This window comes from Ambystoma mexicanum, chromosome 4p (assembly GCF_040938575.1).
Source record: "Ambystoma mexicanum isolate Mex_15411 chromosome 4p, UKY_AmexF1_1, whole genome shotgun sequence".
Classification (NCBI taxonomy): domain Eukaryota; kingdom Metazoa; phylum Chordata; class Amphibia; order Caudata; family Ambystomatidae; genus Ambystoma; species Ambystoma mexicanum.
In genome coordinates this window covers 1,047,437,665-1,047,456,280 of record NC_090927.1, presented here as the reverse complement: position 1 = coordinate 1,047,456,280, position 18,616 = coordinate 1,047,437,665, and the positions used below count along the sequence as shown (strand labels likewise).

The following is an 18,616-nucleotide window of genomic DNA, read 5'->3' as shown; positions in this document are numbered from 1 at the left end:
ACATCCTTGCAAATCTGGACTTTAACTCTCCTGCTGTTCTCATTCTCCTCGATCTCTCCTCTGTGTTTGTCACAGTCAATCATTCTATCCGCATAAAATGACTGCGATACACTCGGCATCACAAACCGGGCACTGGATTGGACGACTTTCCCAGGCCTTTTCAGTTGCAGCTGGGCTCTTTCGCCTCCAACAATTCACTCTCTACCTGCAGCGTCCCCAAGCGCTCCATCCCATCGCCATGGCATGTAAATATCTTCCAGTTCTTGCTCACTCGATCTCTTCCTTCTCTCCTCATTTCCAGTGTTATGCTGATGACACACAGCTTTCCTTCAAACCTCCCTCCACTACCTCCTCTTCCTCTTCTCTCATCTGGGTTGTCTGACTGCTATCCAGGCTAGTGTGCAGCTAACAACCTCTGTCTTAATGCCAGTAAGACAGATCTGTTTTATTAGGACATCTGTGCCCAGTTTCCCTCCTGCCCTGTGGACACCCTGCTTGGGCCCTCTAGCATCACCATCTTAGACTCCTCACTCTGCTTTACCCCTCAAGTCTTGGACCTTGCCAAGAAGGCCCACTTCCACCTTCACCTCCTTACAGACATTCTCCCTTTTTTTCCTCACCTTTCTACAGAAGCTCAATGTCTCCAGAGTTCTGGTACTCTCCAGACTGGACTACTGCAACAGCCTCTTCCTCAATCTCCCAGTTCCTCCCTACGCCCCCTTGATCTAATCCAGAATAGGGCTGCAAGACTTATCCTTGGCCTCAAGCCCACAGACCGCATCTCTCCAGCCCTAAGACTTCTCCAATGGCTCCCGGTGGCCGTGAAGATCAAATTCAAGACCCTCTGCATTATCCACAATGCTCTCTTGGGCTGGGACCACACTATCTCCAACTCTCTCTCCCTAAATACTTCCCTGCTGGAGAACTCTGCTTCTCTGACAAGGAGTAAGTTGGAGTTAAACACTTCTCCAAGCAGAAAGTGGGGAGCAGGTCTCTTCGGCTGGTGCCTCCCTCTGGAACAGCCTTCCTGCCCCTCTCAGACTTGAGCTGGACCTCCAATTCCATAAACTCCTCAAAACTCTACTTTTCTCTACCTCTTTCCCTTCCCTGCAAATCACCCCACTGCCACCGAGACAGGCAGCCTGGACCTTCATGAGCCTTACAGGTTATCCGGTCCCTGCCCAGTCGACACCAGTAACTTCCCCCTCCCAGCACTGCTTGTGTGGGCCCCCTACCTGGCGGTTTGCATCCCACCCTTGGGATTCCTCCGCCCTATCACTTAGCCAGCGGCCTCCTCCCCCGGCACTTCCCTCAGGGGTACTTCGCTTCATTGCTCTTACACGTCCGAATGCCACAAGGCCTAGTAGGACCACAATTGTATATCACTGTTTTTTGCCATTATTATTTACCCCTTTTCCTCCCTCTTGTGGCACCTGGAAACACAATTTTGTTGCATAGGCGCCTAACACATGCCCAATAAATAATAAATATATAAATACAGCATTAGTTATGTGTGTGGCACTCTGCAGCGATTATACACCCCAGAATTCACTGATGGCCTTAAGAATCTCAAAGGCTGATTCAAGAGTTTTTAAATGTCAAAACATTACAATGGACTTTATGAGGTTTTGGAACCTGCAAACAAATTCGACTAATTTATTTTTTTATTGGTCCCTCAACCTCCCATGTGCTCCCTCCACGAGGGGCAATGCATTTGTCTTGCAAGACAATGTGGCGCATCACAGGTTCGAATCCCGACCCCGCGCTTAGAAACCACTTGCTGGTATTAAGCGAGTTATAAATGAACAATCATTTCTTTTTTTCCCTTTTTTTTTTTTATTTTTACAAACAGGCTTCCCTAGTAGCCAATGTTAGCGTGAGTGGTGGTCCCTACTGTCTAATGTAACCTATCTACAAAGAGGGACCTAAATGTCAAGGACTTATCTAGCTTACTCCCTCCGGGGCTTCCGAAAGGGTGCCTTCCTTTAGTATTCCCACAAGGATGATTTATATATGAATTTTAAGATGGTGCATGCATTTTCTCAGAGACTCCCTTTCTCCTTTCAGCTCACTCCCTTTTTTCTCAGATCTTACGCCTCCTTGCTCACTACTCCTTCTCTTCCTACTCCCCATCTCTTGTCTCCTTTTCCTTCTTTCCCAGTCTCCTCTCACCTCCTAATCCCTCTGGTCTTCTAACTACCTCTCCTCTTTCTTCCCCTCTCTCCCCTCCCACCTCTTCTGTCCCTCCAATATTCTCACACTCCTCTCCTTTCTAGTTCTCCCACTTAACCTACTTTCTCCCACCTCCAATCTTCCAATCAACAACTCCTGCCGCTCTCTCTCGCGCACCCTCTGTACCACTCACACTCCACCCCTCTACTAGCTCTTGTACTCTTCACCGCTGCCACTCGCTCTCACAATCACAGCTTCACCCTTTCCAATTGGAACCTCTCTCTCTTGCACACAAAGACAATCGCTCACCAGCACTCGTTATTCAACTCCTCCAAGGATTGTTCAGCACTCTGCTCCACTTTCTATCTTCCGCTTGGTCTCTCAGTCCACCTCCACATCGCCTGTCCTCACCCAAACACCTTTTCACTACGTCTTGCTCCTGCAGATCTTTTATACCTGTGACCTTCAGTTTCTGTCATTCCCTCCTTCCACCATTGGGTCTGCTTTCTACCCTACTCTGGGCCCAAATCTTAACCTGTTTATTTTCTCTCCGAGTCATCACAGTGCACGGCTACATAAACCCCTCCTAACCCTGCTCCCTTTCCGTGCAAAGCCATTCGATCAGTCTTGGTAAAGCCCACTACATGCTGGTTTGGTAACAACATATTTCCAAACACAAAATGTAGGCGAGGCCCCATGGCCACTTTACTTTGGCACAGACGATAACAAGATGCACTAACCTTTACAGAACTAACCCAAACCCTACTATGCATCCAACAACTCAACCCTGAACTTTCCTTTTTTTGCCAAGCTTGCGCTCTGAAACACTTGTGTATGAGCGCAATATAAATAAAATATCATACCATATCATAACTTTAAAAATGTCTGGGGAGAACATTCCAGGGACTTTATTTCCCAAAAAAGGATACCATTTTGAAACCATCTTTGACATCATTCTGACCACCGTTCAAACTCTGACAGTAGTATGGGTAGAACTATTGGGTTTCTCAAAATATGTTGTCCATGGCCCACAAATTATGTCTACCAACATCACAAAAAGTGCAGCTTTTATGGCCCTTTTATACACATTCCAGTATATCTTGATCACCCTTCAGAAGGTGGTTTCATATTTGACACTTTTATGTGTTATCAAATATTGTATTTAAAAATGTGCTGTTTGGGGACTGTATAGCTAGTTCGCAAACCAAAAAATGGTGTTGATTTTAAATATTTTGACGTTCATATGTTCAGTAAATTAGCCAATCAGTGCCTTTCTGTGTAGTCCATGAACAATGCAGGCCACTCGGATTAGTCAGAAGGTGTCCGTGGACACCGAACCAGGAATCAAGTCCACGGATCGAATTTGTTTTGCAAAATATTTGGATTAGCATTGGTATATTTAAAAAATAATAACAAACATCCCCAGTGACAGCAGCCCCATCCAAGTCACTTCCCCCCGCTCCCTCAAGTACATTCCTCCGCACCCATTTACATAATATCGAATATGCGCAGATTGTGCGCACTGTCCCCTTGCATATATGTCAAAACCATCCCCCAATCTTTCTTGAAATGTGCACTTTCCTGCTATATACTATACGTGATGCACTGCATTTGCCATAGCTTATGGAGCCGTTCTACCCCGGTTAGTGGCCGTCTCCGTTTCCATCTCTTCGCTATCACCAGCCATGCCGCTATCACCATCATGAAGGCCTTTTTCTGGGCCCTGGTGGGCAGACCAATCCCGGGATCAAACAGTCCACACATTCACTCTTGCGGGCTGATAGGCGTATCAAACGTAATCATTGCCTGTATTTGAGATGTAATATCCACCCAGAATGGTGCAAGTTCCGGAAATTCCCACCACATATGTGCCCAGTCCTCTTTCCCTTGGCACCTCTCTGGAGCATTCCTGCGTAACTGTGGGGTAGATGTTATGTAATGTAGCTGGGGTATAGTGCCACTGCATCAAAATCTTATACCAGGTCTCTTTAAGTTGTATAGACTGTGTCGGCTTTGGGATAGTCCTCCATATATTGCCATATATTGACCAAGTGGTCTCTGGGGATGACAGTGTCAAATGTATTTTCCCATTTCTTCTTATACGGCCACTTCTGGGTTGTCATAGAATCTAGTAGTATTGTATATAACATGGATACCAGACTTTTGGACCCTGTATGTGTAGTGCTAAATCGAACATGGTCAGTTCCCTACATGCCGCTCGTTTAATAGTTGCGTCTGACAACCTGTGTCTCAATTGGTAGTACCGGTTCGATCCCTCTCTATGAGCCCTATATGTTGTTTGTGTACATCAATAGAGTGTTTCCGTCCCCTGTACCATATCCCCAATTTTTCTTCATCCCATCTTTTGCCATTGCAGAAAAGATCCCTGCACCATCCCTGGAAAGACCTGTGCATTCCCAAATAGTGGTGTAAAAGGGGAGGGGTATGAAGAGAGGGCGCCCCACTCTAACAACTGGCCCAGATGTCACACGCTAGTGATACTATCTGACTGATGTAAGTGATTTGGGGCCTATCCGGTCTGTGGATCCACAGGATTTCCTCCAAAGGTTTCCCAGCCACTGCCCTGTCTTTTTGTACCCACCATTTAGTTCGGTCCCCGGAAAACCATTCCCTCACCACCCTCAATCGGGCCGCTTCATAATATCTAACAAAACCTCCAGAGTCCCAGGCCTCCCCTATCTCTGGAGACCATCAGCATCTGCCGCACGATTCAGGATGTTTATTCTGCGATACGAAAGCTGACACTAACCTATTCAACAAGACAAAAAAGGATTTTGGGACTGGGATGGGCAGGGCCTGAAAGTAATATAGAATTCTCAGGAGAGTGACTATTTTCACTGTTGCAATACGGCCAGCCACGATATTGACAGAGCCTTCCACCTCCCCATGTCTGCCTTCTTCCATTGTAGTAACCCCATGTAATTCCGGTCATACATCTGTGGCATGGTTTTAGCAATGCTAACCCCAAGTTATTGTATGCCCCCATCTGCTAGACTAAAGGGGGAGCAGGTCGACAGATCATAGCTGCTCTGGGGTGAGTGCCGAATCTAGAATCTCAGACTTTAGAATGTTGATTTTAAGCCCTGCTACTTGTTCAACAAGCCTAAGCTCGGCTATCACGGCTGGTATTGAGTATCCCCGATCCGTTAGGGCTTCCAACATGTTGTCAGCAAAGGTGAAAACCTTGTGTTCCTTCCCTCCAAACGGAATGCCCCTTATTCCTGGTTTTTAGGAGCAGAGGCTCCACATAAAGGGCGTATAGTAGCAGGGACAGTGGACACCCTGGTCTCGTTTAACTAAAAATGGGGCTACTCCGGGAGAGGGGTGGATTGATAGACAATCGTATCGTGGGGTTCCTATAGTTGGCTGTCACCATCTGCAGAAACTTGTCGCCAACCCCTATATGCTCCAGGGTATAGAAAAGGCGAGGCCATTAAACACGGTCAAATGCCTTTTCGGCATCTAATGACATCAACACGGCGGCAGCTGTCCTAAAAAAGTTCTTTCAACCAGATGGCATATCCACCTGGTGTTTATTTATTTCTTTATTTGATATTTATTATTCGCCTATGCAGCAAAAAGGTGTTTAAAGGTGCTGTCATGCAGTATGTCGAGTTGAATTTGGACATGTGACAATGTCCTTTGCAATGTCCTTTGTAGAGCCCTCGTCTGCTAAGGCATGCATTACTTCCCCGAGTTGTCTCCAGCTCTTTTTACATTCCCCCCCCCCCATTTTTTCTCCCTCTGCGTCCTGACAGCAATCAGTTCTCCCCGCATTATCGCTTTAAAAACGCATCCAATACCCCTTTCTGCATTGATTTTATGGGTGTCATTAGTAGCAAAATAGTATATTTTATCACACATTTCTTCCGTGAGCACTCTACCCTTCAGCAACTCTGCTGGGAACTTCCATCCCCACAAGCCCTGACTCTCCCCGTAGGCACAGAAATGTACAAATATAGGGGTGCGATCCGAAAGAGATCGATGCCAATTCCACCTCCCCTACCAGCGGTGCCATTACCCACACACAGTCTACCCTGGACAATGACTGGTGGTCATGGGGGAAGTAGGTGTATCCCCACTCCCTTCTAGATACACCACACCATCCGTCTTAAAGGCATGCTTTGCATTAGCCATTCCTACCCGCCTATCAATGCAGTCGATATTCCCCCAGATACAGCAACACACCCTGTTCATCGTCCACCACCTTTCCCTAACCCCTGAACTTCCTTGTTCCGGTATGCAGTTCATACCCCCCTCAACATATTGTTTCCTTGACCCGTGCCACTGGTCCTTTTGGGCAGGCTCCCCGCCCACCCACGCATGCTTGAACATTCCCACTGTCTGTTCCAATGTGAAGGAGAGCGGCTGTGGTACCTCGCCGTGTCCGCTTCCTCCAGGTCTAACAGGGTTTGCCCTTCTTCACAGGTCATTAGTCGGTGTTTCCCCTCTAATGTGACGAGCAAACCAAAGGGAAAGGTTATTTGTATTTAACCTGCTTGGCATTTAACGCCCTTACCGACGGCCCCATGGCTCTATGTTTTTGCAGGTTCGTCAGAGCCAAGTCTTGTAATAGCTGGACGCTCAATCCGTTAATGGCGATTTTGTCTTGCTCCCGAGCCACTCGCAACACTCTCCTTCTGACGAAATAAGGACATAGGGACCAGGACATCTCTAGCCCTCGCACCTGGCTCTGTACTAATAGAGCTGACCCAGTGAATTCTAATCAATCCCCACAGCCATCAAAGTGTCCAGTAGGAGATCCTGAGCACTGCTGGATAGTACCTCGTAAGTCTGCGTCCTACACCGTCTCACTTAGTCCTTTTATATGAATATTAGATCACCTCGACCAATTCTCCAGGTCCTCTACCTGAAGTTCGAGGTTCTGGGTCACCCTTGTTACATGTACCAGCATCTTGATATTCTGCTTTACCTCCTCTGACATCTCCGTTAGGGGCCTGCTCAGTGGTGTTGACCCTGTGTCCCAGGCTCCTCATGTCCTCCCTAAGCCCCTTTACGGATTTCCTGAGGTCGTCTTTCAAAGACGTGAATTGATCTTGAAACGTGCTCATGATCATTCCCTCAAGATCCTTAAGGCATTCCTTCAAGCCCTCTTTGCAGAGCGCCACCTTTCCCAACTCTGGGGCCCTAGGGTCGTCCTTCTGCTGGTGCCCTTCATGGGGGTCCGCTGAATCCACACACGTTGCTTCCAATGGCTCTCTAACTGCCCTTCCCGAGGCAGGATGTGCGTTTGAATGGGCTGGTGTGTCCTTCCCCTTTGCATTGGGCATCTGGTTGTTGCTCGTTCCCACACTCCTCTCCTGTTGCAGGAGTGGGTCTAGGTCTGCTGCCCCCGGATGCTACGAGTGTCTTTCCACCCAGCTACCTACTGCTCCCCTGGTTTCTCAACACGTGGCAGCTTTACATGGCCACTGGGATCCCAGTTATCCACTCCTGTGGCTCTATGGGATAAGCCCACTCTTGCACTCCTCAATCAACTCAAGAGCAGGGCCCACCCCTTATTTCCGCTCTTTTCTCCAAGGGGTCCCACTCCCGGGCTAGTGCCTTCTGCCGTGGGGAGCTGAATTGCCCGACTTCCCCTCAAGGTTCATGCATTGCCAGCTTGCTTTTCCTGTGCTCACAGTCTGCTTCAGCGGTGGCTTTGACCTCTCCTCCCCCGCAGTACCATGCTCCCTGAAGCTGCTTGGGGTAAGGAGGGACAGAGGATGGGCCCGGTCTAGCCTCTCCCAGCGCTGATGGTGAAGACCGTATAAGTCAAGCCTCTGTTCTCTCTCGCAGGGCAGTGCATGCCACGGGCACGCCCACTCTTGCTGAGCCACTGGTCTTTACCGGCCCAGCTCTGCGCCGATGCCACCCCTGTCTCCCTCACACCTTCGTTGCAGGGGGAACCGAGGCATCAGCTCTCCCTTCCCAGCTCTGTCCAGTGGCCGCAGATACCGCTGGTAATGTCCATGCACCCCTGCAGCGTTGCTCTCCCTGCTGCCGCTGTGCTACTGGGAAGAGGAGGGCAGGCGATGGGCCCCGACCAGCATCCTGTCACTGCGTGCTGGGGCCTGTGTCGGCGAGCCGCCTCTTTGCAGTTTCCCCACTACTTAGGGCCTAGGCTCCCATTTCACCACCTCTATGCTGCAGGTCCTCGCCGGCACTTCACTGTTGCCGTCCGCAGCCTGGTGCCTTCTCTTCACTGTGTTGTGAAGGGGGACAGAGCTCAAGACCTCCCCATGCAGCTCTACTCGATGGTGGTGGACTCCACTGGGGGAGGTGGCACTGTACCGTGGTGGGCCCCTGGGGGAACTCGACGTTGGCGACCTGATGGCTCTGTTCTGTGGGTGGGGGCACTCCCACCATCGCCCCACCCATACGTAACGGGATTGCTGGCGTCTTTAGTGCGATCTCGCTCTACGTAGTGGGCCCAGGGCTGGGTTCTCCCTTAGTCAGAGGCCACCTTGGAATTTCACATTCATTTCCATTTTTTAACCTACTTTTTGCCCATAATTAAACAACCAGGTGGCCCAATTATTACCACACTTTTTTGATACCACACATCTGCGCCTTGTGAAGATCCTTCCAGCGGTTCAGGCGGTAGGCACGACAGAAATGTATTCTAATGTAAGTCCATGGTGATTTCACAATGTTTGTGACCAGTCTTACAACTATGCCGCCCTACCCTCCCTGTGAAGAAATACCATAACACATACAAAACATATTCTGAGTTGGGCATATATTAGCTTCCCAAGGCCTGATGGTGGATCGTTGTGCATGCACAGAAAATCGATAGGGCAGAATGAAGAGTGGCAACCTCTCAAAAAAGTCACGTTTGGTGTCAAACAGCGATCGCTATTTTTGCTTCACTTTTGTAAATAACACAAAACAATCTATGCAAATAGGAAATGTCTGTTTCTACCATTATGTTAGCCCATATTTCCTAAGACAGTAAACCATAGATACAATTATTTCAGGCAAATTGGTATAACATTTGAGGAAACATATGAAACAGTAAAAACAGATTTGGAATGTATGAGCTCCTGAACATTAACCTTGAATGTACATACAACACAACAGTTCTCAAACGTTGGCCGACAAAATGTCTGTAAACCAATACTTTTACATCCATCACTATTCCGCAAACAGAACATTTATCAAATTGCTATCTAGGGAGAACTTTCCTGGGGTTATGCCTTCTACAAGATTTCCGGGTTACCCCAAATTTGCCAGGCTCCCCATGACCGCTTACTTCTGTAACACATCATCCGTCTCAGTTCTCTCTACGACATTGGATTCTTCCACATTTCACTCAGGCTTCAATGCAAGCTTGGTTTCTCACATGTCCTTCCCTGAGCTTTGTTACTCTACAACTTCTCCATGACCTTGGTTTCTCTCCGCACAACACTCTTGACATTAAGTAGTATTTCCCTCCGTCCCCTCATTCTGGGTCTTTTTCACACAGAATATAGTCTTATAATCCTGCCTGGGGTTATTTTTCTCGAGTTTCGCAAGGAAGCAACTTGCCTACAGGCCTTCGCTCTAGTAGCAAACTCTTTGGATAGGAAATCTCTGTAAGTCCTCTCTTCAATACAGCTTCAGCTCTTCTGGTTGAATCTTTTTGTGTAGTCTTGCCAGAGTAAATGCTGTGCAGTTAACAGCAACTGTACTATATTTTTAAAGTGGTCTTCTACTTTTGTATCCAGGGAGAGGATGAAAGCCCTTCTACTTCCTTAAAGTCTTCTTTCTTAAATGGCAATTCCCCCCCCTTCTTTTATATTACTGAGCCAGGGAGTGATTTCCTAAACTGGCCGAGGATTGGTTGATCAGTGGTGGGGCATATTATACCTGTCCCAAATAGACTATTCTCTCATAGTGTGGCTTTTGAAACTTAGTCTTATTATTAGTTCAATTTAATTATTTTTGGGGGATTTCATTGCCGTTTAAAAAGTTTAATGTATTACCTGAGCCCTTAAACATGAACAGAGCATTCGGTACCGTTTTGAATTCGCCAACAGGCACTTCCACAACATTTCACAGTGTTCAGCTGTCTTTCAGCCAGCAGAGCCGGCTGTTTCAAGTGATAGCTGTTTGAATTTGTTTCTTTCTACATCAACAAAATGTGGTGGTTTGCTCCTGAAGTTGCACGTCGATCACAGTAATAGGGAGGGGATGGGTTTTGCAACTTGTGTTTATCTTCATTATTTGCATTTGATATTTTTCAAGACACATTTTCACCTGCCACATTCTCCATAATTGGAGTGGCATGCGTTCTGATTCAAAGGGAAAACACTTCTGAGGGGCAGACAAGCCCAAGGAACCCCACACCATCCACCCTCCGCAAGGTGTATCGAGTAGTGGGCGCATCATTTAATTTTCCTCAGACCCAGCATCCATCCACGCAAAAGTAAGCAACACAGATATTTTTTCAGTTTGGGGTTTGCAAGCAAGTATTTTCATAATGAGGTTACAGAATATTCCTTTTGCTATGTACGTTATTACGGGAATCTTGAAAACTGTAACCAAAGTGAATGCTAAGCAATCCCTATATTTGATGGACTTGTTAGGTAAAGCACAAGTGACGTCCGAACAAAGCCCAGACAGTCACCGTCATTTCTATTTTGTCAACAACACATTTAATTTAATTCATTATAATGCCAGGTTGCTCCAATTACCTGTTCTTGAATTTTAATCTCCTGGTAGTCTCTACAGCTGGATGGAGAGGATGATGAACTCGTAATACAAGTGAACTTGGTTGAGTTGCAGCCTTCTTCATTAGGGCAGGATGTAGGACAACAGAACGAGTAGTGCTGCTCAAAATCTCCCTTTACAGGGAGCACATACTTGCACTTGTTGCACATATAATCACGTTCAAACTCAAGGACTTTCACCATACTGGTCCGAATCACTGTCCCTGTGACTGAGAGAAATCGGCCAACATCATTGGTTTTAGGAATGTGCTCTCTGGTTAGTTCAGGGCAGACAAGCAAATCTATAAAATGAAAGAAACACAAAATCCTTAAATTAAAGTTGTGCTGCTAACAATTGCATAATATTTATTCAGTGATTATTATTACAGATATATGAGCACCCAACCATAAACATTGCCTGCACAAAGAGACCCACCCTTCACTAAAGCGTGAGCATCGTAACCCAACCATCAACATGTCTCAGCATAAAGACCCAGCTATCAACACTGTCAGAGCATAGAATCCGAACCATAAACATTGCCTGCACGAAGAGACCCACCCTTCACCAATGTGTGAGCATAGAAACCAACCATCAACATGTCTGAGCATAGAGATCCAACCATCAAAATGGACTGAGAATAGAGACCAGCCATCAACATGGACCGAGCATAGAGACCCAACTATTAACATGTTCCCAGAATGGAGACCAAACCATGGAAACGATCTGAGGATAGAGACTACAACCATCAACATGGTCCAGGCATAGAGAACCAAGCCATCTACACAGTCTGAGCATAGATACCCAACCATAAACACGAACTGAGCATGGAAAACCAAACCTCAATATAATCTGAGCATAGAGACCCAACCATCAAAATGGACTGATCATAGAGACCAACCATCAACATGGACTGAACATAGAGACCCATCAATCATCACGGTATGAGTATTAAGACACAACCATCAACCTGGACTGAGCATAGAGACCAGCCATCAACATGGACCGAGCATAGAGACCCACCTTTCAACATGGTCTCAGGATAGAGACAAGACCATGAACACAAACTGAGGATGAAGACCAAACCAACAACACGGTCCAGGCAGAGAGAGCCCAACCATAAAAATGGGCTGAGCATAGAAACCAACCATCAACATGGACTGAGCATAGGGACCCAAACATGAACATTGTCTGAGCATAGAGACCTAACCATCAACACAGTCTGAGTACTGAGACACAGCCAACAACTTAGACTGAGAATAGAGAATAGCCATCAACATGGTTGGAGCATAGAGACCCAACTATCAAAATGGTCTCAGGATAGAAACGCAGCCATGAACATGGTCTGAATATAATGACCCAATAATCAACATAATCTGAGCATGGAGAGCCAACCATCAAAATAGCCTAAGCATAGGGACCCAGATATCAACACTGTCTGAGCATAGAAACCCAACCATAAACAGAAACAAGAGACAAAAAACACAATTTGCCCCAAAAATGTGATCTCCAGTATTATGGTTTCCTTTATCAGAATAGCGGACAACAAATCAATTGCATTTATTGGAGGGGTGAAGATATTAATCAATCCTACATTTTACAAAAGGACCACTATTGCACATTTGGAAAACTCTTGACTACCATAGTTGTGGCCAATAACACAAACTACTATGAAGAAGGCACAATTCAGTCTGTGGTGTGCTATATGAAAATTGTAAATAATATGGTTACATTATCATATACATTTATGTTAAGGTGAACATTGATAAAACTACCTACACTACCTGTGAGAAACGTGAAGGTGTCTCACCCACTACGCCACAGGGATCTGTCATCCAGGGGGCCAGGACACGGCCATTGCTTTTGGATCCAGTTTCTGGGGGTGATATAGGTGCGGGGGGGGGGATCACCTGGGTCAGGGGTCTTCAGGCAGTGGGAGTGGGACACCAGATGGCGAGACACGGTATCCCCATCCCTGTAACACCTTTACCCCATCCTACCAGGTAGGATACTTAGGAACTCAATGCCCCTCCCCTTTTCCCAACACAAACACTTTCTCACAGACAGCTCACTATGACAGAAAACGGACTAACACCCGAGCCGTATACCTGACATGTCCCAATACAATGGTCAGGCGTTACTGACCATTACACACACTTGACTTCAATTACACTTCCCCGCACGGATAAAAGGCGCAGCATGAGAGCACACTCGAAACAGCAGTTCCAAGATAGCAGTTTAATAGGAGGTAAAATACGGCAAAACAGAAGGGGATCGCCAGGAGGGAAGTACCCTTGACCTTTTTGACAAGGAACTGTTACTTTCAGGAACCTTTCGAGAATAGAAAATGAAAGACCAGGAAACAAGACTGAAGAATTCTGCATTGTGTGTCGTCGGGACATAGAGCTCTCCTGTGTCGATAGTCAAGGAGGGGAGAACTTACCACTGTGGTACTGTCCTTGGCTCCTACAACAGTAAGCACAGCTGGTGAGTTGGGGAGACTGATATCAGACCGGTCTGTGTTGAAGCCAAGGTCGCAAGCAGCAACATTGTATATTGAAAGCTGAAGCGAACAGTGTATGAGGCGTATGTGATAATCAACGCGAGTAAAATTGAACAAAAGATGAGTGATTGAACTTTGAAGCTAAGATACAATACCTTAGACAGAGTGGTCTGGCACCATGTGCGTGCTCATTCGAAAATCTCTAAGGAATCCAAGCGAAAAAGAGTGACAAACAATTGTAAATCAAAGTGGTCCTGCAATGGGTTAAGTAAAATCCCATGAACAATCAAAAGTCTTCGATGTTAATAGCGTAGAGGAAGTTGATGCCAAAATAGAAAAAAAAGGTTTGGACCCGGCAGAGGGAGACTAATTGAACATTGTGTTGAAAAGGATCTGAGCCTGGCTGAGGGGAATCCGGGGTGAACCGTTAATCAGCCGGGAAATTGTATGCATGAAAATCCATCGAGCATTGTGTTAAGAGGACCTGAGCCCAGCTGAGGGGCTTCCGAGGTGAATTGTGAATCGCCTGAGAAATTGAGTACTTGTGAAATCATGAGCGGAAAAGAACTTTGTTTGTCACATCAGGCCTTCTGAAAGAAGAAACTTTCAAAGGCAAAGAGACTTCGGCACAGAGGGCCCTGATGCTAATGATTGAACTGTATCCTCATGCCAGAGAAGCCAGAGACCGTGCTAAGCTCGAGTTTACCGCCTTGTCCCGTGCTGAAAACGTGCGGTAGGGAGGCCAACAGCCTGAACATCCTGACATATCATTTTGTGAACACTTCTTTCTTTTTCGTAAACACTGTTTTCCACACTATTTGTATTTAGATGTAAGGATTGGCAATAGGTTTATTAGTATAGGCCCTTTTATTTCGACAAGACACCACTAGAACTGTGTTATTATTATTTGATGCTCGTAGCTTGCTCCCATCTGTAGATTTAGGATTAAATAGGCGTTTTTCAAACCCTTTTTAAAGTTCAATAAACACCCTTTAACTGTGGTCACTTGTGTCCGTTTTACTGTTTATACCATGCCTTCCTTACATACCCCACCAGACTCACTTGTAACTTCAACCCATAACAAATCCATAAAATTAATCTCCTTCGACATGGGTTTATGGTCGTTGGCCTAACCTCTCACACCTTAATTTTACTTCTCACTACTGGTGATGTCATCAATTATCAATGATGGCTTAATAGCTAGCTCAAGTGAATTTCCACACATAACCTCCCTTTAATCCCAATGCTTGCAGATTCACGCTAGCAGTTGCACTTCCACCTCCTTTCCTTCAGTGCAAATTGTTCTTATTCCAGTAACAGCACCAATGTATTTCCAGTAAGGCCATCCCCTCCCCTCTGGCACGCCATAAAGTCTCTTAGTACCCAGTGCCTTCTTGCTCCCTTGTCTGCCCCGCCAGGGTTTTTCCTCATTGCACCGCTGGCCTTACAATATGCCACGGACAATGGCTAACATTTCACTGCCACCAAACCATCACTTTCTTACCAAGATGGCTCCCACACCCTTGTATTACCCCATAATCTCAGCAGTCTCAGGGATTAAAGGGGTAGCGCAGTCAGAATTGTTATTGGCCCAATAGCTCGGGCATGCATTTTAGATCATACATCGATCATTTGTAAGGGAATTTCCAATACAATTCACCAGAGTTTTCTCACTTTAACACTTGCGAAAGTGACGGGTCGAGTACCGCCATCTTGTGCTAATCTTATTCGTTGATCCATCGCCGTAAAATCAAGTGCCATCATGGCACTAATTCAGATCACCCGCCCCAAACGCTGACATCACCAGATGCTCATGATCAGCACCACCTACTTTAAGGATGTTAGTGGGCAGCGTAGCCAAACATACACTGAATGAAGAACCAGGAACATAAACACACACATCCACAACAGACACAAAACCTTTGTTTCTTTTCACAAAAATGATGAACTGTTTATTTTGAAAAAAACAGCATAAAGCAGGAGCGTAACAAGTACTTTTAATTTTGAGGTAATGCTGAAAAGAGGTCATTAAGTCCACAAAAACATGGCTACATTTGTCCAATGGAGGTTATAGCTAGCGAACATCGCATGGTTCTCATTTTTTGTTAAATTTTATTTATTTTTGCATTTATCTACAGCGCACATAACCCGTAAGTGCTAATTTCATTGTGGATGGGTAGGTTATTTATAACGTGCTTGTTTTCTCCCCCCCCCCAAGCACGGGTCTGGGATTCGAACAGTGTGGTCTTGCTTCCAAGACCTGCGCGTTGCCATAGAGCTATCCTCGCATTTAAATGTGAACGCTGATCTTATAATGCTGATTCCATTAATTGATTGATTAATACCAGTCTTTGCATTTTTTACAGAAAGTTATTATGCTCCATCGACGATTTCTGATTGACACACATGGCGTTCCATTGCAGAGAAGAAATTAGTGGTTTAAATTTCAAATGCAACACTTTCACATCCGTACGTTTTCAGAACCTATAGGCTGCCACGTTGCTCCTTATAAATGCAACTGCACAATGACAGATTGGTCTCTGGCGATCATCCCAGATAATGGATAATGGTTATCACAGATGCCTTGTTGAGGATTATTGTCCAATTGCGGTTGAAGAATCCGTCGACTGGTAAACTGTACCCATGACAGGCGCACAGCGGTATAATGTAACTACGTAAAATCGAGAACACAAAAAAATATTTCAGTACAGGCCACGCAAAATCCCCTTGCCTGCTCGCATTGGTGGGGACTTTTTTGAAAGGTTGTGTAACTTATTTTCTACTCGACCGGGCAGGCGAACATCTTTAGGAAATCTTTTTTTTCCCCAGTAAATGTATTGTACTATCCATTAAGGCCGATAGTTGGCAAAAGTGCACAGCGCATGGCATTTTAATGTAGAAATAGGCAGAGCAGGAGGTTCTGGTGTGGCTGTTTGGCTGCAGGTCCCATTTGGGTGCGCCCTGTTGGATGCATCCATCAGGGCGCGGAGACCTCTTAGTGCAGGGATGTTTTGGCACCAGTAATGACAGCACCTGTCTTTGGGGGTGAATTTTTACAAACATTCTACTTTCTGTTGTAGGCTGTCAGTTCTTGCATTGGGCCAACATAAATAATAATAGATGTTAACACTTTAGCCTTATTCATGTTGGTCCAATACCAGATTTCCTGACCAACACAGCAACAACATTAATTTCATGAAAACATTTGCACAATAGTGGGAGGACATTCAATACCAGGATGATAAAAGCAGGTTTTACCAATGGTCAGCTAAATGAATGGCAAGCACAACACAAGGCAGCGATAGCAGTGGCTGGTGACATCAGAATAAGTTCCGTAGGGCAGCGTTCGCAATGAATGAGGACACAGCATTCTAGCAAGACAAGGGCCATCCAGTTAGCTCAATGCTGCATCACCAGCAGGCAATGCAGCTTTCAGTCGAGACCCTGCGACATCACTCACTGGAAAGCCCCTTTTAAAACAGCCACAGCTAAAGCATTACTTAATTATGACTAAAGCACATTCAGCTAACTATGCGGCACAATCACAAGACGGATGACGCCAGAGAACTAACTGCCCCACCTAAGTCTCAGTGCAGTTTAAGGTGCTGTAATATCTGGAGCTCTCTACTTGCCTGCTCTGCAAATATTACAGTTGTCATTAACCAATACTTCAAATAGTTAAGGAAATATGCACTCTGCCCACCTTCCAAAGCCAACTATTTTTCAGGACTGGATTTAGGAAAAGGAACTTTCACGTTCTTAAATATTCTTTCTTTCTGTTTTTGAACGTTTGGGCCAAACTACCTGCACACATGTCTGCAGTCTGAACTTTAATGAGTTAGCAGAGTTTGTTTTAGCTGCCCTGAGTGTGCCCTGCAATGATGTGTGCCTGAAATTAGTTATCTGGTAGTCGTCCACCTGAATAGGGCTTTAACAAGTGGCCACATGGAAGGCTACATTTAAAATAGATAGAGAGATTGCAAGGTGTGCTCTTGCATAGAGGCCAATGCAGAGGCCCCTTTAACAAAGGCTGAGGACATCTGATGAACTCTGCTAAGAGGTTTTAAGTGCGGCTGGTGCCATCTGAATGCCCTTCCTGTTGAGGCGACAGATTTAACAATATTTAAGGGGAAGGGGCCCAGCCAGTAAGCAATAGCAGATTGACAATCAGTGTTCTGGTAACATGAGTGTTTTTTTCACGGGTTTAAGCCTGTGTTTTGAGGAGGTTGGCTGCACACCGCCCCCCCCCCCACCTCACACATAATTAAAACTTTTTTTTTTGTAATGGAGGGAGTCTGTGAGCCTCACTCACAGTGTGGCGAGCGCTCCTAATGAACAACTTAGATGTATTTTGTGACTCCTGGTCGTCGGAGTAAGTCTCACACGAGAGAGACTACCTGTGGTTTAGCTAAGGTAGCCTCACTGGCTGATTTTGGTACCAGAGAGCTACTGGTATGAGCACTACAGACGGATGTGTAGTATGACAGAGGAAGCAAACATCTGTACAGAAGGGTTTGGAGGTAGCACACATCTTCATAGCATTATGATCCAACAGCCCTCATAGTACCAAAGACCTAAGATAAATCACAAATGCCTAAAATATATGTTTTACTAGTTCTAGATGACGGGATTTAGGACCAGCTGCTAAATTTCATGATTTAGCAACTGACCTTGCAGTATATTTTGAAAACCACACTGTGAGCAGTGAATTAGTCCCTACAAACGTCACACAGTCATAGGCTGTGTGAAGCAGAGTACCTGTGAACGTGGGACATTTGCAAGACATAATCCGTACTAAATTATGAGCTAACAATTTGGCAGAGGGCATTTAGACGCGGATGCAATGTCAGCCGCGTCCAAACGACCCTTACGCCAAATAACCAATCAAAAGGCGTTCGCCAAAACATTCGGCGCCAAAAGGCTAGCCCCAAAACGTGGTGCAATGAGTAATAGGACTGACGTGAATAGTCTATGTTAGGGTTGTACTACATTAAATTCCCCTCCGAACAGCAGGTCAAACTCCTGAAATCCGGCAATACTTTGCAACAGGCTCCAATTACATTTCTCGAGTCCATCCTTGGGCAGATAAATCAAATAAAATAGTTATATTGAGTTTCAAACTATGCTGGTGTTCTGCAGTTTCTCTCAAATACCCCACCTTTTTCTCAAGAGGATGCAAGCAAATAATGCAAGTATATTTTACCCTGTGCTTTTCTTTTTGTAAAAAAT

General features: G+C 45.7%; 1 protein-coding gene across 4 annotated transcripts in view; it reads right to left on the bottom strand.

Annotated features, from left to right (window-relative positions):
• The window catches only part of MCM9 (minichromosome maintenance 9 homologous recombination repair factor), a 907,286-nt gene that overhangs the window by 641,646 nt on the left and 247,024 nt on the right, over positions 1–18,616 (bottom strand). For all 4 annotated transcript variants that reach the window (XR_011260482.1, XM_069606612.1, XM_069606614.1 and 1 more), the window contains exon 3: positions 10,872–11,188. Coding sequence is in view for 3 of the 4 variants with exons in the window: in XM_069606612.1 (XP_069462713.1) it covers positions 10,872–11,188 (317 nt within the window). In the remaining variant the exon portion in view is untranslated. The remainder of the gene's footprint in view (positions 1–10,871; positions 11,189–18,616) is intronic.